Source organism: Parasteatoda tepidariorum, chromosome 6, assembly GCF_982258835.1.
Source record: "Parasteatoda tepidariorum strain Cologne lab strain chromosome 6, Ptep-v5.0, whole genome shotgun sequence".
Taxonomy (NCBI): domain Eukaryota; kingdom Metazoa; phylum Arthropoda; class Arachnida; order Araneae; family Theridiidae; genus Parasteatoda; species Parasteatoda tepidariorum.
Genome location: NC_141760.1, coordinates 8,895,776 through 8,923,024, shown reverse-complemented (window position 1 = coordinate 8,923,024; position 27,249 = coordinate 8,895,776). Strand labels below are relative to the sequence as shown.

General features: G+C 30.2%; 1 protein-coding gene across 1 annotated transcript; it reads right to left on the bottom strand.

The window, feature by feature from the left end:
• Positions 1 to 27,249, bottom strand: LOC107456842 (chymotrypsin-like elastase family member 3B). Its single transcript, XM_016074807.5, has 9 exons — positions 27,021 to 27,249; positions 24,250 to 24,386; positions 14,036 to 14,258; positions 10,803 to 10,913; positions 8,741 to 8,960; positions 5,363 to 5,501; positions 3,752 to 3,905; positions 2,714 to 2,832; positions 1 to 286 (listed from the first exon to the last, which is right to left on the bottom strand). Exons 1-9 carry the CDS (start codon positions 27,166 to 27,168, stop codon positions 95 to 97), a joined length of 1,443 nt encoding a protein of 480 aa, XP_015930293.3. The 5' UTR covers positions 27,169 to 27,249; the 3' UTR covers positions 1 to 94.

The window sequence follows — 27,249 nt, the reverse complement described above, 5'->3', positions numbered from 1 at the left end:
AACAACATTACTGAGATAAAACTTTATATATTTAATTTTTATTTTGATAAGTATACTTTCTATTGAATAAACTTCCTGCTGTTTCACCCATTTTTCAACGATTTTCATTAACCGTTTTCTCTATCCAATTCATCTTGTGATTAATGTTCGCAAAAATCAATTTACTTTCATTTGGTTTGCATAGTTTTCCAAATCGGTACTTGTCCCCAGCGGCATTGTAGCTTGCGGATCCCATTAAACGCCATTTGTCTCTAAGAAAACAAACAAGAGGACCACCACTATCTCCCTAAAAAAGAGAAAGAATTTAAAATAAATCTATAATATACTAAAAAACATTCAAAATAAAGAAGTGAGGCTTCCTAGATATTTAATAATTATAGTAGGTTTCAGATTATGCTAACAGGGGAAGTACACATCTGCAAAATTCCTAGCAGCCATTTCTGCACCTGGGATAAAGTATGACTTATTAAAGTTCCAGTTTATTTACGTTTAAAGTAATAAAACTCTCCAGTTTCTGTTGAAAAGAGGTTGAAGTTCTCTTCCAGACCGACACGCTTGGATTTTTTCTCTAAATTTCTGTTCTTAGAAGATTGACAACTCTTTAGTATGTTGTATTCAATTTATAAATTAATATTTCTTGATTTAAATAATATTTAAAAAATTAATTTTTAAAAGAAAATATTAACAAATTCATAAATTTTCATTAATCTTTAATTTAAGTACATTAAATAGTTTTTTTAAGAAAGAGTTACTTTTTTTAAATATAACTATTAGTTTTTTTACTATGCAATAATTTAATTAAGTTTAATTAGAAAATGTGAACAAAGTGTATGATTATGTGTATTATTATGATTTTAGTTACGCAATAAATAGTTACTTTCAATTTATTCCTCATTTTTATCTTTTCATAAAGTGAAATAGTACTCTTTTTTTACATTTTCATAATTAAATTTAATAAGATTTTAACAAAACAAAAAAAAATCAGTTTATCTGGAAAAAGAAAAAAAAAAGAAAAAAAGAAAATAAAATTTAACATTTATAATTTTTTGTTATTAAAAATCTGAATTCATAGAACATTAAAATTTAGAAAAAAGCTTATAAATTTAATAAAACCATAGAGGTGAAATGCAAATACAGCGCGCACATCATGATAAGTTTTGTGCGAATGAATTCTATACAAATGAAATTTTTGCATCTTCTTCTTTCTCTTAAAACACCATATAAATCCCTGTTATATCATTAATTCACTCTAAAATTCAAATTTTTACTTTTAAAACTATCTTGCAAAAAAAATATATACTGAAATAAGAACACAGTTTATTAACGAATCCACAGGAACTGTAAAGTTTCGCTATTTTACGAGTAAAAGAACGGATATTTTAAATAAGTATTTTTGCCCTAGGTGCAAAAATGATGGCTAATGTTTACCCTTTTCAGGGTTTTCAACCACACTACATTATTGAAACAGAATTTTGTTTTAACTAAAATCTTTCAAATGTCCCTTCTCTTATAAGTAATTTGGACTGGGAAAACTTAGGATAATCTAAATATGGGACTTAAACGTTAGCGGATGACTGACTAATTTCAAAATTTAAGATCTCAGACAGAACTGTAACATACCGCTTGTTTCATTCATCATCTATCACACTGTTTCTAAAATTTTCCCTTTCGAAATTAGTCAGTTATCCACTGGACACCCTGTAACACTATTTTTTAATCTATTTCTCACAATAAACTTGGAAAATCTAGATTTTATATATATATATATATATATATATATATATATATATATATATATATATATATATATATATATATATATATATATATATATATATATATATATATTACTTATTGAATGTTGATATAATCTCACATCATCTAACTTTTGACAAACACTTGGACACTTGTTTTGGATTCTATTTTTGATCTTTTCGTGGAGAAGACAGCATGCATTCTGTACAAATGCCTATATGACTGTCCCGCCCCAAATAGGCAAACGATCAAAATAGGAATGGGACGTAGTTTTGACTCCGGACAAACCACCATACGTCCAAATTCCTACTCCACAACCTGTCAGAATACTTTCAGCCAATCAAAACTGGCGTAAATTTGACAAGACCTTTTTCAATCTTGAGATATCAGAAGACTACTTTCAGGCCTCAGTTTTCTAACAACGTGTAAATTTGGGGTAAGGGCTAGAAAACAAGGTTAACGTTATGGTTAACGTAAGTAAAAACCTAGTCTTGTTATTCGGAGAAACAACATTTTCTGATTAACATGGATCCCAAGATCCTTAGGAGTGAGAGTGATTTTCCATCATTTAGAAGTACATTTTTAATTATATTGTAATATCATAGGCGCTAAATAAGTATTCTTGGACAAATACGCATACTTTCAGATATCAGCCGTCGTGCCATCCATTCAGCTCACAAATATTTCTTCTAATTCCTATATTACATTCTTGGTATTTATCATGGTTTAGTGGTTGTACTTAGCTGTATTACCTTCAACACACATGGACGTTTACATCTGCCTCAGAATTGTCATTACCCGCTTTTATGCATTGAAATTTACATTCAATTTTAATCTTCCCACTGAAAACCGGTAATGATGGTTTATTTATAAATTAAAACAAAGAGTGATTACAAACTGCTTAAAAAATAAATAATTTGATATTTAATTAATGAAAAAAAATCAGAACTAATCATACCAAACATGCATCACTGCTGGGTTTTTCAACGCAAATCTGTGTATTTTCATGATGTGGACATTGCTCCGTGTCTTGGATGAATTGTATTGATTGTTTCAGTTCCTTAGAATATTCGGTAGCTGTAGAAATAAAACACAAAAAAAGCATTTGAACTTACTTGATAAATCAAAAGTGAAAATTATATGTAGTAATTAAAATATTTTATCACAACTATCCAAAACAGAATAACACTAGGTTTAAAAATAAGAATTTTTCAATCATTTTTTAATGACTGGGCTTACTTATGTTAGCTAGACCCAAGTGTTCAAGTATTTGAGGAATTTGGTAGTTTTTTTTTAAAAAATAAGTTAATACATACAATTTTACATGACCACTTATATTTAATCTGTTTGTTAACAGATTAAATGTATTTTTCTCGTTATACATTTTACATCATTGAGTTGCATGCATACATATGTGCATACAAGACAATGGATTTGAAACCTTAAATTATTAATGTTTTCGAAGGTCTTTTGCCCGAAAAATAGACCGCATTGGTGAGATTATCAATTCTACAAAATTTCTGGAGGGCATTTATGGAAGAATAAATTGCTATCGTTATTGGTTTCTCAGCATTTTCTAAATATTTTTAATATGTTGATATCTGGATTCCGTGGTGGCCAAAAAAGAGGTTGGAAGTCATATCAAAGTTCATTGAATTAATTTTGTACAGTTTTGGTACGGTGTAGACTAGCATTGTCATCCATTAAGTATCCGGCTTATTCGAAGCAAAAATTTTACATTCAGGGAGAAATTTGTTTGCCATTATGTTCAGTTGTTGCACGGCTTTGTGTTGACCCTTCAGAAACCCCGAGACTACATTCCTATACCAGCAGAACATGTTTCGATAAAAACTGACGTTTGTACAATGCCAACAAGACAAGAGAAAACTTCCCAAGTTTCTAACTCATTGGCCAGTATTCGCAGCTTTCTGCAATCATCTACTTTTATGTATATAAGAATAGATCCCTTTATAGGGATAATTCTGCTTTTACTTACTTGGGGAAGTTTCGCCCCATCCAGTTGAATAGCACTTCCATCCAGACATTACTCCAAACCCCCACAGGCATGCAGGTTGAACTCCATCGGTAAAATTAACTGGAGCATTCAACTTTATCAGGGCAATGTCATTCCTGTAATTTGCAATCTTCAGCTAAGAAAGACATCAGGCATTTAAATTTTGAGCTAATATAATTTTAAATGGGAAAAAAAACCATGTATTCTATTGAAATATATTTTACATACAATTATAATAAATTAAATATTCAAAAGAAGGCTTTATTTTTCAGCTGTACTCTGTAGCGTAGCTTATACTACAATTATTCAATTCCAACTGACTACTATATAAGGCATGTTAACTCGTTTCTGAGGTAATTTTAGATCGATGACTGTTGACATTGTCTGCAGTTTAGCCACGCATTAGTGATCCGAACGTGATCTGAACATGGCTACCTCGACAGAAATGGCCACTTCGATGTGAACACGCTTTTTTGAAGGATGAAACATAGTGGCCAGTTGACTTGCTATTTGTGACTGCAACATTGTCCTCCTCGGACTGTTGCTTCACAGTCTCTATCGTAAACAACGGGGGTCACGCACTCGACTGCTAATAATGACATAGGATAGACCACATACACAATCGTGATCTTAATACAGCTGTCATGACAAGCTCTCAAAGTCCGGTGATCTTAAGGCAGCTTCCCGTCGTCTCACGAAACAGCAATGAAACAACTAGTGATATCCATTCATCGAACTCTATCCCATGTAAAATTATGATGGGGACGTATTGTAGCTTAGCTACCACTACAAGTATTCAAATCAAATTTAATAGTATATAAGACATGTTAACTCGATTTTCATCAGGGGTGCCTTTAAGTAAATGATGGTTGCATTGTTGATAGTCCAGACCCACAACTCTCAACAAGACTGCTAAGAAAGATGGCATTTTTCAATTTGATATAAAGGTATAATATTGTTTTAATACCAGTTTATGTGGCTCAGAGCTCGAGTTCTGTTGGAAAAAAATATCGTAAATATATTTTTTAATTTCGTAGTTCATCAATGGAATCATCATATCATCAATGGAATCATCAATCAATCATATCATTATAGGAAACACTTTTTCTTCATAAAAAGTGTTGTAAAAATTTAGCACTCAAAAATTAATGAAAAATATGACTTTTCGTTCTGATATCATTTGAATCATTTTCATTTGATTGAAGAAAAAAAAAATCAAATTTTTGCATTTTATAACTGAAAAAATATTTTTCACTCTGATATATCAGAAAAAGACTAAAAAACAATCTAAATAAATAATATGTGAAACATTTGCATGTGTTTTACAAATCAACAGACAGCTCGTATGGTTTTTTTTTTCTGTGTTCAACTAATCGAAAATAATGTGTGTAAAGTAATGCCTGTAAGTAAGTCAATGTTTCAGTTGAAGGTGTTTACAATAAATACGTAGGATTTTATGCCGATTTGAAACTGAGGAAAATTAAAATCAAGCTGAAATTTTTGGCTTTCCAACTTTTGCATCACTTGATAAGTTTATATGAATTCCTGCCGAAAACTCCCTTAATTCAACGAATCTAATAAACAAAAACTTACTTCTTCTCCATCCAAACCAGGATAGGCTATTATGGGATAAGGAATAATTCTTTCAGCCACGCGATTTACTTCGTATTCTGATTTGACAAATTGGTAATGACTGCCAAGGACAACTCTTACGTCATTAGGATGCTTGATACTGAAATAATAAAATAATAATAAAAATACTGAGATACAATCATGCAATTTAATTCAAGGGAGTCTAACGATAAACTTACTGATTTCAAAACTAAAATTCTTTGGAACAAAGGGTGATAAAGAAATCAAATAAACCGTATATCTTAAGTGAAAGCTGCAGAATCGTTGCTCATTAATTGGGAATTAGGTGGATAACCTGGTAGGCAGAGTGCTGCACTCACGTTCATGTGAACGGGAGTTCGAATCCAGCCGGCCAAAGACTCTCCGTGTAGTAAATGGTGACTGGTGCATGTTAAATCTGTCGGGTCAAAAAATCCTCCATGTTCAAATAGCAAATTATACCTCTGAGGGTACGGAATTGGAGATTGATAGTTCTTCGGTTCAGGTCAAACTTACGATCTGTGGATGAATGAATGGATGTATGAATGGGTTCGCAGTATAAACGGGTGTTGCAAGATTCGAATTTTTAGCCATGGATGGCGCCACTAGAAAACAAGAACAATCGCATGCCTTCTTCCTTAATGGCTGATAACAACAACAGCTGCCATTGATGACTAGAGTGATTAGTTCTAGCGTTATAGAGTAAAAGAAGGTTGTGATTACCAGGTTAGGAGGTTCAAACCAGGATTTTATTGAACAACGCATGCTTCTGGTACTGGAATATCTTGGGTTATATTACTGTTCTGCGGCATTTGTATTCGTTTCAAGAACTGAGTTGGCAAATTTTGTCACTGAATTCCAAAATTTTTCGTCTAAAATTTTTAATACTTTCACAATAAACATACCATTTGACTAATTCTAGAGATTTGTTTCCTTCCTTGCCGTTTCTTTCTGAGATTTTTAATTTTTGAAATTAGATTTTAATTTTCGAAATAAGATTTTAATTTTTGAAATCTAATCACCCTATAAATATAGTTATAGACATAGAGAAAAATAAGTTTGCTTCTGGATTGTAGTCATTTGTAAATTTTTTTACAGTTGCTACTTAGATAGACAATTCTAAACCATTAAACAAAGGTAATAATACTTTTTTGAACCCTTTTTAAACTATTATAAACGTTACAAGAAGATGAAAAAAAATAATATGCAAATGGTTAAAATAGTTAATACTTTATGTATATATGTTACCGTGAATGATCGAAACAAAAGAATGTCGACTTTAAATAATAAAATGCAAATGTTGTGTATTTAAGTAGAAGAAAAATAGCAATTGGGGGCGACAGGAAAATACTTTTTTAATCTTCGCATGCTATATTACCTTTCTCCAATGGCATCCTTGAATTTTGCCCAATAGTCCAATAGTTATAGAGGTAAATATTATTACCAGTGGTTTTCTGAAGTCAGTCAAATTCTATGGTCCGAAATTTGTAAAGTATCCCACTATCTAATTTCGTCAGTCCGAAGTTACTTTCATTGAAAATATTTAATGATTGTTTTGACCACCATTATTTGACCAACAATGCTCAATCAAGCAATGTTTTTTTTAAATGTATATGCTTTATTTTTTATGGTCTATATGCAGGGTTTCATCCCAATTAGAAATAAAAGTGTTTTTTTTAAATTATATGATAAGGAAGCACTTTATTGTAGAAAACATTGGATGTAAATTCACGTGACAGGGCATAAATACTTGGTCTCAGAATTCATGGGTTCATTTCAGATAGCACTGTAAGTTCTATCAACAGTGCAAGTCCTTTCAACCTTTTTTTCGTTGTGTTTTAATGCATGTAACAACTTAAGAACTGGTGCATGCTACAACTTATCTACAAGAGAAATTAAATATTAAAAAAACAATTTTAAATTTCTAAGCAAGTTTGAGGCGTAATAAAATCTTACGGGGGCAAACGTTCTCCGCTCCAAACTAAGTATTGGAAGAGAAAACTTTTATGCAACTGTATTTTAAACTTTAGTGCATTTTAAATTCATTAAATGATTTTTTTCCTCTTAATCATCGACTTATAACAGTAAAAAATGTGACACCCTAGCATAAATTCACCAAAATAAATTATTCAGAATCATAAATGCAAGTTATAAAAGCTTTTTTCCTAATGAATCATAATTTCTAAGTAGGAAGTATATTTCAAACGCTTTCAATTTTTAAACATTTCGACAATTTTAGAGTCACTATATTGCGAAAAAAACCATTCATGGAAAATTTTGTCTCAACAGTATTGATATTACAGAATTTCAAATTTAGAGAAAAAAATTTGAAATTTAGAGTTTCAATAAATCTAGATTAAACTATGAAGTTTTTATCTTCGCAAGATTGCTTTCTGATTGCATCCTCTTGAGTAATTCTTTCATAATTTGTTTGCATTTTGACAATTCGAAACATTTTTTCAGCATTTTAAACTTTATACTTTTCTCCTTGTTTACCAGAACTGAGTTTTTCTGTACTTAAAATTTTAAATTACTTTTATAGGTAGCGCGCTTTAACCCCCGACTCATCCTCGTAGGAGGCAGGAATACTACTGACCCGAAGTGAGTGCTCGTTTAGAAAAAAGAGTAGGACACTTAGAAGGGAAGCCTTGCTCTCAATTAAATGGGAACACTGGCAGTAGATGGAAAGATCAGTGATTTGGTCCCCAGGGGAAACCCTGTGAGTGTGGCTCACGGAAAACAATTTTTTTTTATTACCGTCGTTGAACTGCTGACCCAATTTTCGGGTTTACGACTACTAATGTTCAACTCCGTATCCTTGTTATTTTGAACCCAATCTATAAGTCAAGGAAACTCCTGGATCAAGCATTGGGAGAAATTTGCCTTCGTGGAGGACTTTTTGATGGAACTAATCCTCATTTGCATTACATGCAGAGGAAGATCACGAGAACCTCCCACAGTTAGAATGGCGGCAAAGGGACTCTAACCCATGATCCGTCTACCACTGAGGATATTTCATGTCAGCACTGTGGTTGGTGCAAGTCGGGTGTGGAATTCGTATCACCCAGCGATTACTGAGATTCGAACCCAGTTCACTTCATTGGAAAGCGAGCGCTCTATCCCCTGAGCCATCGCAAATATAAAAAAATAACAGCAAATAAATGACGGAAATAAGTTTAAATTAGAAGGTCATAAATTAGTTGGTAACTAAAGTTACTTATAAGCTAAATATGGGGAATCTAGGTTTGTTTCCATTGACCCGTACATATGTAGGTAAAAGAAAATTTAGTATGAAGGATTTCTTCCGTAATATAGCGTTTACTTAAGTGTCCGTCTCAATTAAAGTAATAACATACTTACCTCGTGAAACAATGAGCTGCACTAATGACCCACTGTGGACTAATCAGTGTACCACCACAAAAATGGCCGTTCGGCTCAATCTCTGAGTACTGCAAAGATACCTGCCATGGCCAACTGTTTGGAACAGCCCCCACTGATGTGTTGTTATCTACGTATAGGTTTTTGGGTTTAATAGGAGTATTTCCACAGTTATCATCAGATAACTTTGCAACAGGGAAATCTGCGAACAAAAGAACACTTTATTAACGCTTTCCAATAGCTTTCATTGACCGAATATTTGTAGAGACATTACTTTTCGATTGCGAATCACGAGAGCTAGTTTTTCATTAAATTTTGAAAAACCATAAGAAAGACAAATATAAATTACAGAAAATGAAACAAACACTTTTTTCCCCTCACAATTGTTGAGATTATTCAGACAATTCCCTCCTCTCTAAATAAATTATTTTAACGAGAGCTTAAAGTAAAAATGTATATTCTCTCATTTCTGAAATTTTTAGAGAACTTATCATACTTTTTATCTTTCTATATTTGAAAGTTGATATCAAAATTTTCAGAGATAATTCGATAGCTGTTGGCAGACTGATTTCAAATTTAAAAACGAAGTGCGACAGGAAAGGCCATTTTTTACATTTTTTAAAGTACGTAATTTTGCATGGCAAAATACAAAATTTCAGAGAAATCGGTTGAAATTTTCCTTAGAAATCGCATTTTAAAAAAGTCATATATTTAAAGTTTGATTTCACAAATTTTGCATTTTGCCATATAAAATTACGCACCATATAATTTTTGCCATTAACCGACCGTTTGCTGCATAAAATTTTACAATTAAAAAATCTTTTGCCTATTATTAAATAAAATAATAAAAAATAATGAATATTTACAAAAATTTATTTTTTGTATGGAGTTCTTTTTGGATAAACAATTTTTATAATTGTGATCAAAAATTTTTAATTCACTTAGAGAATTCTATCGTGATAGGGTGAAATAAGCTAAAAGTAAAATTGGCATTATGGGGTCCAAATTTTAGATCGCTCTCCAGACCAAACTATGAGAACCATATTTCCCAGATTGCAGCTACTTACAAAATGGTATTTTCAGAAACATTAATCCATTCGAAAAAAGATAGGTTAATTTAGAAAAAGTGCATTTTTAAGTCTTATTTCCTAGCTTAAAATATCGTCTGCACTAGTTAATTACCATATTTGAGGGCATCCCTTTGAACCCTATTCAAGATGGTCCGCTTTTTTCAACTGTACAAATTTTTGAGAATTTTCATTGATTTATGATTTTTGATTTTTGAGGAAATTTGAACTTCAGATCTGATCTAGCTCAATTTGATAGCTTTCATAGCAATCGTTTTAATGAATAAAGTTAATCAAAATGTTATGATGGAAATTTTGATTTATCAGTGTGCTTGAAAATTACTCCCACTGAAATATCACATTTTCTTTTACTTCTTAATATTTTAATAAAAATCGACGTGATTATTTATATGTTTCAGTCTTTCATATTCAATTGTGTTTGCGAATAAATTGTTTTATAATAACTTTTTTTCCATGCATTAAATGTTTATCTACGACAATTGTTTTTAAACATTCAACATTTGCCCTACCCTCTATTTCTAACATATTAGTTTATTTTTCAAAGCCTAAAAATATGATTATTATTTGAATCGGAAAATTTCAAGCTTTTCCAGGCAGTTGGGGAGCATGGGCGGAAAACGGGTATTTAATACAACTATCTGCTAACTGATTTAAATTATGGAAGTGTAATACGAGAGTGTACTTGTAATGTCTTCGAATCATCATTAAGGATAGGTCTAAAATCCATTCCCAATAGCTAATTAGCTCTATCTCTTGTAAGCTTGTACCATTAGCTCTAGTAAGACATCATTTATATATTAAAAAAAATTGTTTTCACTGCTAGTTAAAAAAGAGCGTGTCGAAATAACTGATTCGAAATAACATTTTCGATCTAAATCTGTAACAGCTATTGATATGAATTAATAATAATTGTAGTAAGGCAACTTTTATATTCTTTGATTCCTAAGGCAACTTACCACAGTTTTCTTCATCGGTACCATCCCCACAATTGTCGATACCATCGCATTTTCTTGAATTTTTGTAGCAATTTCGATTCCTGCAAACAGTTTCTCTTCTTCTGCATAGCTCTGAAAAATATTTTTATTTTTGATAATTGCTCTTTCAGGTAATACTAAAAATTGAGGAACCAAAACATATGAAAAGCAAATATAAAGAAGAAAATATAAAAGTATTGAAACGAATCAACAAAAACTATTCTCATCAAAAATCAACAAATCTCTGATGTTCCTTAAATTGTTTATTTTTAATTTATCTCGTTACATGTTTTTTTTTTAAATTAATGCTTTTGTTAGCCAGATATTTTTTAGATATTTTCAGATTTTATATTAAGCTACATAGGGTTGATTCTTAATATATAAGTATTGATATTTTCTAAGAATAAAACACAGATTATTTGCAAGAATTTCTACCATGAACCAATACATTACATTTTTAAAGTATCTCAGTTTGAGAGATTTTAAATTTTGATTTGTGCGTGTCTCATATACTAAGACTTGATGTTAATATATTGAAAAAAGAGGAGGAAACTGCTTTTGAATTATGTGGGGGGGGGGGGGGGTAGTCCTAATTCACTAAAAACGACATCATTTTGACCTATTTGTATTAAACATACTAATTTTGGGAAGCTTTCTTTAAACATTTTGCAGGGGAACAACATTAGTCAAAACTCTTCAAATTATGTAATACTCATCTTGAGTATTTGTTCTTAATGTATATCCGTATTTTGCAGCATATTTTTCAGAATTAAATTAGTGTAACAGATGTTTGATTTCAACCGAAGTGTGGACATACATATCTTTCGAAGTTTCGCTGGTTATCTGGCCTCGCGGGACGTTCAAAACGTTACGTCGCATTTAACGTTCCGTTTTATTAAGCTCTGTATTTCGAAGCTCTGTCGTCAAGAAAAATAAAAAAGCTATGTGCCTTAGACTTGAAGAAAAGAGATTATTTTAAACGATAGATAATCTTGCCATGAAGCGTTATCAGGTCTTTAGAATATTCAAATAACTTAAATAATTTAAAAGCTATTAAACTCTTTTTAGAAATTGCGAACTGAGATTTTACTTATTTAAAATGATGTAATGAACGTAAAAATACCTTACTGCTATTTTTTTTCACTATTATTAAATAAAATAATAAAAATTAATAAATATTTACAAAAATTTATTTTTTGCATGGAATTATCTTTGGATAATTCTATGCAAATTTTATAATTGTGTGGACATTTTTTTCTTTTTGCTCAAACAAATCTCGAGACATGGTGAATACGAGATATGGTGCAGAAAAATTAATTTTAAGGAGTCCAAACTTTGGATTATTTTCCTGACCAAGCTATTGAGACTATATTTCCCAGATTGTGGCTACCTCCTATATTTCGGGGGTCAGAATTTCGAATCCGTCGAAAAAAGATGTGTTTATTCACAAAGAGAGAGAGAGAGTACTTTTTGTGCTTGATTTCGTAACTTGAAATATCGTCTGCACTAATTAATTAGCATATCTGAGGTCACCCCTCCAACCATTAGGACTGAACCCTCGAAGGTGAAGCTTTGAACATTATATTCATGGTGGTCCATTTTGTTGGATCACTTTAATGTGTCAAGTTTGCTCTAAGCTTGAATTTCTTTGATTATAAAAAACTGAATTTATAAATTACGTGTTTAGAACTATAAGTAAACTCAATGAGAAATGATCAAATGGACAAGCGCATAACGGAAAAAAATATCTCCCCATTATTGGTTTTTTTTACCCTACGCTATAACCCCATTTATGCTTTGCTGGTTTAATTTTTCTAAATATTTTTTTTGGATTTACTAAAGTAATCAGCTGATGACCACACAAGTCATAGGAGGTAAAATAGCTTCCCATCAACTTTATAAAACTAATAAATTGGGTGGGAAGTATAATTATCTCTGTCTTATAAAGGGATAAATAGTTATAAGAAGATGATAATAAACTATTTTATTTTATGTAAAAAAAGAAACTTGTTTATTTATTTATAATTGGCATAAAATTGTATTTGAATGCCATTCTAGGTCTTAAGCTGATAGGGATCTCACTTAATAGTTTAAGACATTTTCAAATTTAGGAGTATTTACTTTAAAGATTAATGAAGTGTTGTAAACGTTAGGTTTGCAGTTGAACTCAGTGTCAAAACTATGTAGTTATACACACTAAATAGCATTTGCACTCTATGTAAGTATGCTATCGTTGTATAAATATATTTTTAAAATATGTAATATTTATATTAAAATTCTGAAACATGAAGAAAGACATGGTACATTCAAGTGTCCTGCAATCTAAGCCTAGTAGTAAAAATTGAATATTCGAACATTTGTTCTTCATAAAAAAAGAATAGAGTACGTCTCTAAGAATCCATGTAATTCCTGTTATGGAAAGGTGATGTTGCATGAACCATTCATAAAAAATAGCATCGAAATCATCACTGGAAAGGGATTCATCCGAATTTGAAAAAAAGTTGGACATGAAGTGTCATAACAAACCGAAAAAATGCACCAAAAGTGCAGAAAAGTATTCAGTGCTGAAGAATGCTTACAGGAAAGTTTAATCAACGAAAGTTAAGACAAAGTTGTGTAGTTAAAGATAAATTGTGTAATGAACTAAATTAGTTTCATTTTAAATTTAATACATTGTGTATATATGTTACCTAAACTGACCGAAATCAAGAGAATGTCGACTTTCACCGGTGAATGTCAACAATCACAAAGTCGCTTTGGTGAATGTCCGAAATAGTTGTTACATCCAATTTGATATTAGTTTATTCGTTGATTTTATTATATTTATTCGATATTTCAATATCGACTGTGGTGAGATTAGGAGAATACAGGTTAAATGTATACTGGGAAATTGCATTTAACCTTAAAAAAAACATTGATGCAGGGCATACCGGTCAAATGTATACCAGGCTCTTGCACTTAACAAAACCTAGTACATATTTCGGACATTTACTGAAGTGACTACGTGATTGCCAACATTTCCCGTTGGAAGGCAACAACCACCAACTTCGGTCCTTCGCAGTAACATATGTATTTTTGTTTCAAAGTAGAAAATACTGAAGTGAAAATGGTTGCCTTGATAAATAAGTGCAAGTCAGTTGTCTTAATTTCTGGTGTTTATGTACCTCCAATTTATTTTTACAATGTACATGTGTTTCATTATTCGCTCGTCTTACCCATTCCTGGAGATGCTTCATACTGGATAACAAATCCTCTTCCATCCGAAGTCTTCGTTTGAAAAAGGACTTGTATTTCATTTTCATGAGAAAGAACCGGACGAGGAATATCATAACCACAAAACACTCCCAAATTACCATCTTGTCCACTAAAGATGAGTCTATCTTTCTTACAAAGCTTTGAAGGTTTTATATCGAAGCCAGTAAATGTTATTTTTATCCTCTGCAAAAATCAAAAACATGTCACCTATTTATGGTGGATAATTTAAAGTTTACAATTAATAAGGTTGATATTTAATTATATAATTATAATGATTTTAGAAAATTAAAATTTATTTAAAAAAAGAGAGAAATACATTTGCTCTAATTGGATTTGAATATGGTAAAAATATGGAGTAAAAAAGATGTTTTTAGTAAATTTATTAATAATAACATACTATTCAAACAATGACGTCACAAAATTTGCACTTTGTCTGATACCACGTGCTTTTCTTTTATTTATATCAATTCTTTTAATCGTGTTTTGAAATAATTGCTTATTTAAAACAAACTGTAATGGAATTCGAGATCGCAAGGCACTATAGGGGGAGTTGTTCTATGAGACGAATACCTGCGATTTCTATATGAACAGTATATTTCTATATGATGAATATATCAATTTAGAGGTCCCAAGTTCCAAGGCCCAGATCAAAACAATCATCAAGTCCAACAACCTAAATAGATGGAAAACAGAATGGCAGAGCTCCGAGAGAGGTCGACAAACCTATATTTTTTTTAAAGACCCTTCCACCAAACGACTACAGGCCAACTTTTACCTAAACCAATTACTTACTGGACACGGGGTGTTTGGAGAATACCAAAATAGACTTTTCAATAAAAACCCAAATTGTACCTACTGTGGGGACAATCAGACAATCGAACACTTGATCTTGAACTGCCCACACTTCCAGACACTCCGTGGAAACCATTTTGCAGGACAAAATTTGCACCAATGCTTTGCTAAGTTGGTCTGTAGAAACATAGTTAAACAAATTATAAAGGTAACATTGGAGGACACGCTGAACCACATTTAACTATGCTCGGAGCCTGCGAACACTATTGCTGGTGTCTTGTGTATCAATCTAATTTCATTTTAAACTTCTCTACGTTTTAACTTGTATTGTTTTTATAAATTTTTAATTTAACAAGCATTGCTTTTATCAACTTTTAACTGATTGTTTTGATTCTTAACTTGTTCTGCCTTTTAACCTCTTTATCGATTTTTAACTTCTATATTTTATCACTGTTTTGCATGTTCCTGCAAAGTTTTAACATTTATAGGTTTTTGGGTGATTTTGTGTTATTTTTTTATTTTTTTATTTTTTTTTTTAAACTTTTTACTACTTTATTATTTTATTTGGCTTTAACTTGTTTTATTGAATTGTACTGAACATTATTTTAGATATTCAGATTTTTATATTCACTGTTGATGTAACTTTTAGAGATTTATGTATTTTTAAGGTATCATTTGTGTATTTATCAACTCTCGTATGCCCTAAAATAGGGCGGGGCGAGATAAGAATAAACTATATGAACAGTCATTCAGTTACTCTGGAGACGTCCTTAATGTAGCGTGTGGCATTGTAATTTTCCTTCTTTATTGTGGCTTATTAAATTTAGAAAAGAAAATTTTTCGATATTCGTTCTTATGCAAACGAAAACAAAATGGTATCTCTTTTTTCAGAGAAGGAACATCCAAAACACATCGGAAAAATATTTGCAAATAAACAGGAAAAAAAATACGTATCTTCCTATTAGATTTAAAACCTAATGCCTGAGAAATAGTTTTACTAAATTTAATGATAACTATAACATGAAAGGCCTATTTAAACTTTACATTCCATAGTTTTAAGAATCATATTACTTCAAACATTAAAATAAGCAAAAAGTATTCATAAGCTTCATAATTTTATTTATTTAATTTTGTAAAAAAGGTTTTTTGACAAAAATTTTATCAAAAAATTTTAAGTTTCAATAAAAATCATTATTTAGAAACGAAAAATGAAGAATGTTTACGAAGCAAAAAAAAAAAAAAAACAATTCCGAAAATTCATCACATTAAAATAAAAAACTTTTTTTTATTCATAATCAGACGTAGAGAACCATTCTATAGAAAATTATCATCAAATTATCCTGGGTATCATCTTTTGGATTCCCTGTTGCCTTGCTGTTTGCTGATTTTTGACGCCATTTTTAGTGCTACGAAAATGCGTCTTTGGGATTTGCAAAAAACAGAACAAGATGCAATTTTATGTTTTAAATAGCGAAATATTTTATCAAAATATTTTATAGCGAAATTTATAGCGAATATTTTAGAAATTTATAGCGAAATTTATATAGAATATTTTATTGCGAAATATTTTATCAAAAAACGAAAATGTACCAATTCCCATGGCATGAAACTTTATCTTGGTAAACGTACGTTTTGGAAATGTTAGTTCAGTTGGAATCTTATTTATTAGAGTTCGTATGGCGACAGCATCAGGTGAAAGAAAATAGAGATTGTTTTGAATCTATGTTAAACTCTATATCGGCCCATTCTCCACCAAAATTCGATTGACTATACTTAGATTTCAAATTAAGTGTTTTGAATTTTAAAAGTGTTTTGATCTTAAATAAACTGTTTTATTTTATGATTTGCAGCAAAAAATTTAGGGGTAGATTGGCGGCACTTGAAAACTGACAAATCTCTAGCTGCGGTGGCGTTAATGCGTAAGTAACGAATTTTTTTTCCATACTTTTCTAAATCATATTACTTCAAACATTAGAATATGCAAGCAATATACATAAACACATAACGTTATACCAGTTAATTTTCAAAAAGTATTTTGACAACAGTTTTTATCGAAAAATTATAAACTAAAAAGCGTAAAATAAAGAATTCTTTGGATAAAATAGTGATTTAAGAAATTCTTCATATTGAAATAAAAAACTTTCATATTGTTTCTTTTCTTATTCTTATAGTTCTTAATCAGACGTAAAAAACCATTCTACTGAGAACTATCATCAAATAAGAAAAAACATTATTTACAAGCAAATTTTTTATTATAAAAATCATAGCACTCACCTGCCTTATAAATCCGGAGAATTCCAATTGAAATGTTCTTTGTTTGAAAATTTTATTTTCAAATAATATATACATAGATTATCCCTTCATTACTTTGAGATAACATACCACACAGCAAAATTTTATAATTGTAAGATCTCGATATGAATTTTAATATGTAGCTTAAAAACAGAATAGCTGAATTCTAGCTGAAATTATTCTTTCAAAACTAAAAAATTCCTACCAAGTAAACGATAAAAATTTATTAATAATCAGCACAAATGATACTATTTCAAGTAATTCGGATGATTCTTTATTGTAATTTTCCGAGTTATATAGATACAGAAATATATACTATTCTATAAAGAAGAAGAATATTCTATAACTATTACAGTTCTGTACTTTCTGAATTCACATTTATTCATTAGAATGAAGAAAGCAATGTTGACTTCACTTTAATTTGTAATGAATTAAAGACAGAAAAAATGTATTTTACTGTAATACACACATCTGTAACATTATGCGATCCCGAAATCGGAAGTTATCAGTTGCAAGTTTGTTGGTAATGGAAGTTAAAAATTATTGAGGAATTTTTCTTCAAAAATTTGGCGTGTTTTGTTTCCGAAAGATTTACCAATGTTCTGGAGAGTTTTTTTCAAGTTCTTCGGCCCTTTGGTAAGGGAAATTTTGCTTCTTATTTGCTGCTTAAAAAATGGGGTCTGACTCTGCCAATGATTCTGATGGAACTAAATGAAAACTTAATAAATAAATGCCTGATATTTTCAGGCTCCCGCTAGAGGACGTACTTAAGCTTTGCGATCGCGAATGGAAGAAAAAAAGTATTTATGTATTCAAAAGCAAAAATTGACGCGTTGAATACCATGTGGGTCACCGGAGACCGGCACTAAGTTTGTTCGTAGCACCCCGGGGGTCACCGGTGACCTCAGTGAACTAAATGTGTCACGAATGATTACAAAAATTTACTGTTCTTTTGTAAATAATATTTCATCAAAATATGCAGCGCATAGTAGAAAATCATTTTGGTCAGACGGACAAGCCGTGTAAAATTAGCATGGCATTCAACGTGTTGATGGGAAAGTGGTACTAATTCGTTTAGGAGAAACATTAAAAATTGGCACCAATGAGGCTGAATTACTCCAATTATGCTTAATTAATTAAGGTAATGTATGCATATTGAAATAAAAGAAATAAGCAATATACTAGAAAACAAAAGAAATGGAGTAAGGGTATTTATTTATCTAGAACAGTAAGAAATCGTCATACTATCATTGACGACAATGATGCTTAATTAAAGTGGGTAATATGTATTAATTGAAATAAAAAAAAGTAACTTCTGACCTCAAAAGCAAAAATAAGTAGAAAACATACTTATTCGCGTTTTGGGCAATCGTAAAAAATTCTGCATATCATTATCGACACTAAAGCTCAATTAATATTGATATTGTGTATTAATTAAAGTAAAATAAAATAAGCTATGTGCTCAAGAGCCAAACTCATGGAAGAAAGATTATTGGGAAATTTGTTCAAGAAAACCGTAAAAAATTCCCTTTCACAGAAGATGCTTAATTCATATGTGGGTCATTTTCACGAAAACAGGCATTTTTCAGTTCATAAAATCCCAAAAAAGGAAAGTGAATAAAAAGATCTGAAACTTTTTATATTAATAGAAATATGTAATGGCATTATAGAGAAAGTATATATCCTATAAATTATACTTAATATTTAAATAAATTAATTAATTTCACTCTTTAAAAAGTGAGGGAATGATATTTTATTTTAATACATGTTTTTCTCTAAGTTACAGCTATCTCAAGTTTGAAAATGATAACATACTAAGTATATCAAATATTCATTATAATTTAGTCTTATATATTTAATAGTTTTTACAGGTTTGGGAAATAAAATTGGCTGGCACGATTGAACACAAAAAAATTTAATAACATACTCATCTTGAATCATGCCCTCACTTCAGCGTCATTCCCTCACTTTATACACTAGTGAGGGAATGACAAATTTAATAAAATTTTAAAATAACAGTTAGGCGTAATTAATTTCTGAAATCAATCACATACAATTATATTCCTACAAGAAAGCAACATATAATTATCCACTTTCTCGATGAAGTTGTATTTTATTTTACTCTAAAAAAGGACATGAGGGAATGACAAATGTAAGAAATTTTACCTGGTTTGATTCATTCAAATTTATTCCACAGCAAAGCTTCTTTAAGTTGAAGATGGAAACATACTGCAATTTTGTTCTATGATGCCAGTTGTTAACTGCTAAAGTTTTTATTAAAATATTTTTATTCTAAGAAGATTGCAAGTGATAAGAACATTGTTGTGAGGGAATGATGCGAAACACCAGGGACAAAGTAAAATAGTGCTGTGTTAGTATTTTTATCAGAAATTAAATTTAAAATTGATTTTCTGAATTCTATATTTCAATAGTCTGAAATAAAAAACACGAATTTGTAATTTTTTTATTTTTATTTCAGAAACAATTTTTTCTTTTTTTAAATCAACAGTGGGGACAAGTGAGGGAATGACATATTGGTATATTCTAATTACCTAAATTAAATAAAAAACAAAAATTTATAATTTTATTTTTATTCTTTTGTTAGCCTGCATTCTGAAGGACACTTTCCCTGAAATTTTCTCTTTCGTAAGTTGTAAAACAGACATAAAATATACTGGGGGCATGAAAATGACTGTTTCTGTGAGAATGACCCATGTATCACAGACAGTAGTAATATGTACTACTGGTATTATGGTAATTGGCGAATTGGTTCTGATAAGAATTCTACAACGGGCTTTCCGCAGCTTCAGAAAATATTTTTTTCCAGTAAGAATTAGAAATAATTTTTTTTCCCACTACTGCTTATAAATATTTTAACGGCGAATTAAAAGTCAGGTAGAGAAATGGTCAGGCTCCAAAATCCTTATGAAGTTCCAATGTATATATTTTTTTAAAAGTTCGGCTTTAGTTGGCTGCCACTGACAAATATGTATAAACTCTAATGTTGAAGGGTTATGTAATAAGTAGGGGAGTGTCGGGTACTCCCGCCCAGCGGGTACCCCCGCCCACTGTCAATTTCATATGTATAGAATATTTTTTCAAGTCAATGGGCCATCAGACATTAATTGTTATGTTAAAAAAATATTATTTTTAAAGTTTCAAGTATTTATGCAGCTGGTAACATGGTAAGCAATAGTTTTGAAAATATGTTGAATACAGTAGTCATGAAATTAAGAAAAATTGGTTGAATGTTTCGATTAAACTTCATTTTAATACTAAGAAAATAATTTTTTCTATACATACAGCATTAAAGTATGTAGTCTTAAGTTTGATTTGCACGAAGAAAGAAGTTAATATGTGAAAAATTGTTCGAGTAATTACAAATTTATAAAAAAATTGGATTTCGGGTAGCCCGATCACATGAATGTCGGGTATCACCGCCCAATTTTATTTCGTCGATAAATGCACGGTTGCAAAGATTATTATTTTATTGCCTCTAATTTGAATGTTATATGAATTTTTAACAACAAATATTGTTGTTATTAAATGATAGAATTCACTAAAAGTATATAAATATGTAATAAATAAAATACTTTTGTGATAAAAATGATAAATGAGGTTCATCTATTGTCAATACATTGATCATTTTCATTTACACCTGAAAAAACAGTAAAAAAAAAACATATTTTTTGTAACTGAGCGGGGCTACCCGACGCATTTGGAAAAGAGCTGAAAAACATGTTTTTTTAAATTTCTATTTTTTAAGTTAAACTATTCTTTTTTTGGTTTATTATTTTTGCATTATTTAATTAGATGATAAAACAATAGAAACATACAAAAATATTGATTATTACTCAATATTATACAGAAATATAAGCAATACTCCTTAAGTGGGCGGGGCTACCCGACTCTCCCCTACCAAGTATACTTATATAGGTATAAAGTATTATATTGATATATTTGGTGATTTTTAAAACTGCATCAAACAGTTTTAATACTTATAATTTGGAATTAAGTGTTTAATTTAAGGGGAATTTTAACTATCATGAATCCGCCGAGAGCACTAACATCATGCCAAAAACGCATTCTATCTTTATTCAATGGTATGAATAACAAACAACGAGCTTTGCTTACTTCAAAAACAGAAAGCCATCGAAGATAACAACATGTAACATTAAATTAAAAAAATTAAATTACTAGCCATGTTAATTGAAAAACTTAGTGGAAGAAACAGGTTAGTGACATTTTTAGAACTAAAAAAAAAGTAGCATCTGAACTATTTTATTACCAATTTATTAGAAAGTGGGACGAATATTTCTTTGTTTTTATTTATTTACCACGACCTAATTTGAGACAAAAATCATGTAGGCATACTGAAAACTGATGTTATTAGTTATGTTAAAATTTAAGTGAAACCAAAAACAGTTCTGTTACATTAAACATACCCGTATTTATATTCAACCACTTTTTTTTTTAATCTCATTAATTCTGATTCATTAATTCCCCTAAAAATATGACTTATCTGGTTCTTCCGTGTCGGTATATGATTTTCAGTTTGATTTCATGATTTCGTAGTGTTTCTCAATACTGATTTATTGATTTTTTTTTATTTATTTTTAAATATTCCTGTGCGAAGAACGGTTATTCAGTTAGTAGTAAATAAAACATTTTAAAGCAAAAAATAAAATTTTCAAAAACAATTTAGCTTAATAGAGTTGTATGAAGAACTAAAAGACGGCATAACCAAGTAAAAGAGTATTTGCGTTCAAAAGTTAACACCAATCTTTGCATTTATTTGATATATTTTATTGGTAATTAAAACCAATCAGTTGCCAACTAGTTATAATAAACTTAAGTCACTCTAGACGAAAAAACTATTAGCTTTTTATTAAAAACTTTATATTAAAAAAATTTATCATTAATTTACTATTAAATACTAGTAAAAAATTATTTAACTAAATAAAACTATTGAAAGCACTATTATAAACTTCATTTTCATAATATTGAAACCCAGAAGTACAGACATAACTAATGCTCAAATATGCAATTTATGTACGTTTGGAAGGCCTATCCATTGTTGGCAGTCAACCTCTTATCTTCTATATATCAGTTGACCATGCATTGTCGGCTAGCGTTTTTGAGTTTTCACCCATACCAACTTAAACAACTATGATTCATGAGAACAAATTTTAATATCGCAATGCATTATCAAGTCAAAAACATATCGCGATAATTTTCCTATTAATCGATAAATTTCACAGCGGTTTCAATACTTTTGTTATCCAACTAAAATATAGCAACATTCACAAAAACATCATATTCAATAATTATCGCTTTGCATGACATTCAGGATATTGCCATATTCAATGCAATGTCTATTATCGGTAGTCGGTGACCTGTACATATCAGAACCTGGCGTTGCTCTACTTATTGGCGAACTTGGCTTCATACTACCAATAACCCATTAAGTGCTGAAATTGTTTTTTTTATGAAGTTTATGATATTTTCATTTCAAGGAAAGTAATATAAAGTTTGAAAATTTAAAATTCGTGATCAAAAAAGCTGTGAACAATGAATTACTCTAAATAATTATTAATATTAATTGGTATTAAAGCGTTTTAGTACTAAGAATTTAATATGTTTAAAAGCATTAAAATTGAAATGCCATTAAGATGAATGAGAATAAGTACATTCATATTATCCAAATAATCAAACATTTCAAAAATATTACTGTTGAGAAAATCATTTAAGAATTTTACATGAGGATTTGAGTAAGCTTTTTGACAGTTAATCAAAATATGCAATCAAAAATTTTCTATCACCCTTCAATTCTCTATACTAAAGTGTACTACTAATTTTACTTGTTATTTTGAATAAGTTGGATTATATAACTGACGGTTAAATATGATATTTCTTCAATTTTTGACAGCTCATGTTAGCCGGCACATTAATTTCTAGTACGCTTTACTTCTGCACTTGAACTGTGATTTCAGCGAGCTTTAAAGGGATTTAATTTTTCTCTGAAGTATTCGCCTGCTTCCATTTTTTAAATATTTAGTAAAAATTCTGTTTCCGGGACAACGCAAGATTTAATCTATAGCAATAGTTTTCCTCAATGAAATTTCGTATTTCTGGTACTGTTCCCGAACAACATAACGCTGGAAAGTTGTGATTGTTTACAAACCACCCCTTGAAAATTTGCTGAAACTGCTTGAAAACTGCTGAAAAAAGCACGATGCAAATCGAACACTCGTTCTCGAGTTATTAGCTAACATCTAAACAGGCTTTAACTTTAATATAATAGAGAAGAGTTAAATTTAAAAGTTTTGATATAGAAGCTCAATATTTTAAGTCATTAAAATTTTTAGTGGTTAAATTTTGAAAAGTCTTTAAAAATTTTTTAGAATGCATAGCATAATATTTTTTAGAAGCTTACTTTGTATGTTATAAAAAATAAATATGCTAATGAAAAATCTTCTGCAATACATTACAATTAGTATAACAGCCAGCACAAGAAAACATAATCACATTCATTTAAGAACACTTTCAAAAATTATCATACATTCGCATTAAACTCTTTTATACATGCATAAGTAAAAACAAATTATAGTTTAATGATTTTCCTTTGGATGTCTACTTACCTAACTATATGGAGCTTGTATTTATAAAAACAAATAAAAACAAATTAGTGCTTAATGATTTTCCTTTGAATGTCTACTTACGTAACTCAACGGAGCTTGTATTTATAAAAACAAATTATCACTTTATGATTTTCCTTTGAATGTCTGTTTGCGTAACCATATGGAACTTGTATTTATAAAAAAAAAAATTTTTGCTCATTGATTTTTCCCTTGAATGTCTACTTACGTTATCCTATGGAGCTTGTATACATAAAACTAAATTATCACTTTATGATTTTCTCTTGAATGTCTACTTACATAATCCGATGGAGCTTGTATATATAAAAACAAATTATCATTTTATGATTTTCTTTTAGATGTCTACTTATGTAGCCCTATGGAGCTTGTATTTATAAAAGTAAATAATAACAAGTTATCGCTTTATGATTATAATTTGAATGTCTACTTACGTAACCAAATGGAGCTTGTATTTTATACGAACAAGAAAGATCTTTCATATAAGAACCTTTATCATAATTTGGACTTCTTATTTCGCCTGGTTTTGTAGCGTCAATCTTGAGTTCCTTATCACAATTGTTAGCTACAGCTTCAAAGAACAAAACAAAATATTGACTTAAATTTTAATTAAATTGCATAAATACTGACTATAGGGGGAAAATGAAAGAAAAAGTTTCTTTATCTTTTAACCCTTATAAACTAAGTGAATTTAATTTTATAAATCAATCTCAATCCTAAATATATTTCAATACAAAAATGATAACTCATTTGATTTGTAAAACTATTTTTGACGTAATGGCGGGAGGGGATTTTTCAAAATTTTACTTACTGTAAGGAATTGGGCAGAAGCTATGCCTATAAAAAACTGAATTTGTAAATTCTGTGTAATTAAATACAAATATATTCAATGAGAAAGGATCATATGAACAAACGCCCAACATAAAATAGCCTCCTATTGTCAGCTTTTCCTTTAGGCCTCGCTCTATAATCTATTGTTACTGAAATTTAAGAAGAAAAAAAACTTCGTTTTTAACTTTTACTAAACTTCTTTCAAAAATGACTACTACTTTAAACTACTTTTAAAAAACTTCTTCTATTTCCCGAAGTTTTCAGCAGACGGATGCATAGGGGAGAAAATAACTGCCCATCAAAAGTCAAAAATTAATAAATTTTGGTGATAAGCAAAGCATTTTGAAGGGTTAAAATATGACAAGATATTACTTTGAGTAATAATAATTTTCCTTTTAATTTTTTGTAACTATAATCTTTTCTTGGGGGGAGATTATTTTAACTGTAACTTTCTGTTTGTAGATCTCATAAGTTGACGTGTTTTTCTCAGGGAACTTTTGACTCATGTGTTTTTAGATACAATTGTATTTCTCTGGATTTTCCTTTTTATTTTAATCAATGAATTTTTGAAGTATTGTGGTTCTATTCTTATTTTGTCTTCCATTATGGGGGCCTAGGGGTACAGGTAGTTTTTGGTTGAACCGCTGACTACAGAAAGGCTTCAGTGTGAAGTACTGTCCCCTGGAAAAGTATTGTTTTTGCTGACATTTTTGAAATTTTGTTTGGTTTTTATTTAAGTTCTACCATATTTATTTAAACTGTTTAATATGACACAATAATAATAGTAATAATAGCAGAAAATATGTTTAAATCATACTATGCATATTTTTTTTTGGAATGTTAGCAACTTATGTATCAAAAGACTGCATGTAAAGATATTTCTAAAGTATTTAATTGTAAGGAAGAAGAAAATGAGCGTGTTTAAGGTGTACTTTTGCAAAAACAAATCACATATAACCTAATTTTACTACTTGAGATTTTGAACCTAATGATTCATAGAATCTTTAAATATTAAGGATTTGACACTCAATATTTTTCCCTTCCTTCTGTTTTTTCTGACTACACCAATATTCCTGGAAATTATGATACGAAAAATCATCTTCCAGTATGCTTATTCTTAGGAATATTTCTGTGTCGTTTTTTTTTCTTCCTCAATATCCACCCGTATATTAAACTTTGTCATTCGGGTACAAGAATTGCAGGCTTGGATGGTCACTCTCTCAGGAACATCATAGACGGTGGGCCAACATTGTTTCCACAGTAAGAAGGACTAAAAGTACAGATAAGAGAATGAATACCTTATCCTGTATTCCAGCCCGGAACCTTTCAGACTTGAGGTCTTCTCCCTGACCACCCCACAGTCCGGTCAACGTAAGTAGGTAGATTGCTCCTAAGAAAAATTTCTTGGTTCTACATGGGAAGTATGCAAAACTTTAACTGGTCAAACTGTTTTTGTTTATTAACTCTTGCTGTCAATAAATCATACAACTCCGTTGTGAGACCCCAAACTGGCAAAAAAGTATTGAATTTAAAAATTGCACTACACTTCTATCAGATACAACAATTGTGGAGTATGAGAGAATTTAGAACGTGTCAATAAATTTTGGAGGAATTTCTAACCAATATTAAATATTTCTTTAACAGAAATTAAATGTATAGGTATAGTGTGAGTTATTTTTTGCAATTTTAGTTGTGAGGAGTGACTAGGAAGGGGGGGTTAGCGTAAAAATTTAAGAAAAAATTACTGTGCAAACAAAGTTTAAAAAAATTTGATTACAGGTTTATTTTGAATTTCAAAATATTAAATTCTAATTAATTTAACTCAAGAGATCATCATTTTCATCGCTGAAACCTTGCGATAAATTAGCATAATCAAAAGTCACTCATTATCGGATAATGTTTTTAAAATAATTTACGAAAACACTTAGCAAAAATTAATTTATGGTCATCTGTTTACTTTTGTGATATTCAAAACAATAAAAAGGGATATATTACCTTTTCCACACCAAAAAGCTGCTTTATATCAATAAATTCCTGACAAACGTATGGCTTATCATCAAAATGTACCACGTGGTATGCGTAAGAAAAATGCTATATAGTGGTGTCATCTACGGTAAAAAAAAGTAAATTATAATCTAGCCTATTCATTTTTACTAGTACGGATCTCAAACGGGCTTTAGAAATAAAATGCCCGTGTGATTGCCGATGTGAATGCCCGTTCCGAGATACAAGGTGCCCGTGTTAGACACGGAGATGTGCAAATTTGCCGGTAAACATTCGCCCGTGTCAGACACGGGAAAATGCGTTAAAGGGTTAAAGTTTAACGAATAAGTATTACGATTATTTAAAACAACTGTATCGATAAATCACTTACCTTTTATTTGATCTAGCATAGATCCCTCTATCCATTTTTCAGTGTCGTCACTAATAGACCCAATCGAACGATATAGCGACGGTTCAGTTTCAGCGTAATAAGTACAAATTGTTAATAATATCGTCAATATCAAGAAATACTGCTCCATAGCGTAAACTTAAGAACCGTGACTTTCAAGTTATACTTCAAAAAAAATGCTTACATATAATTAGGATGCGAAGTATTTAAT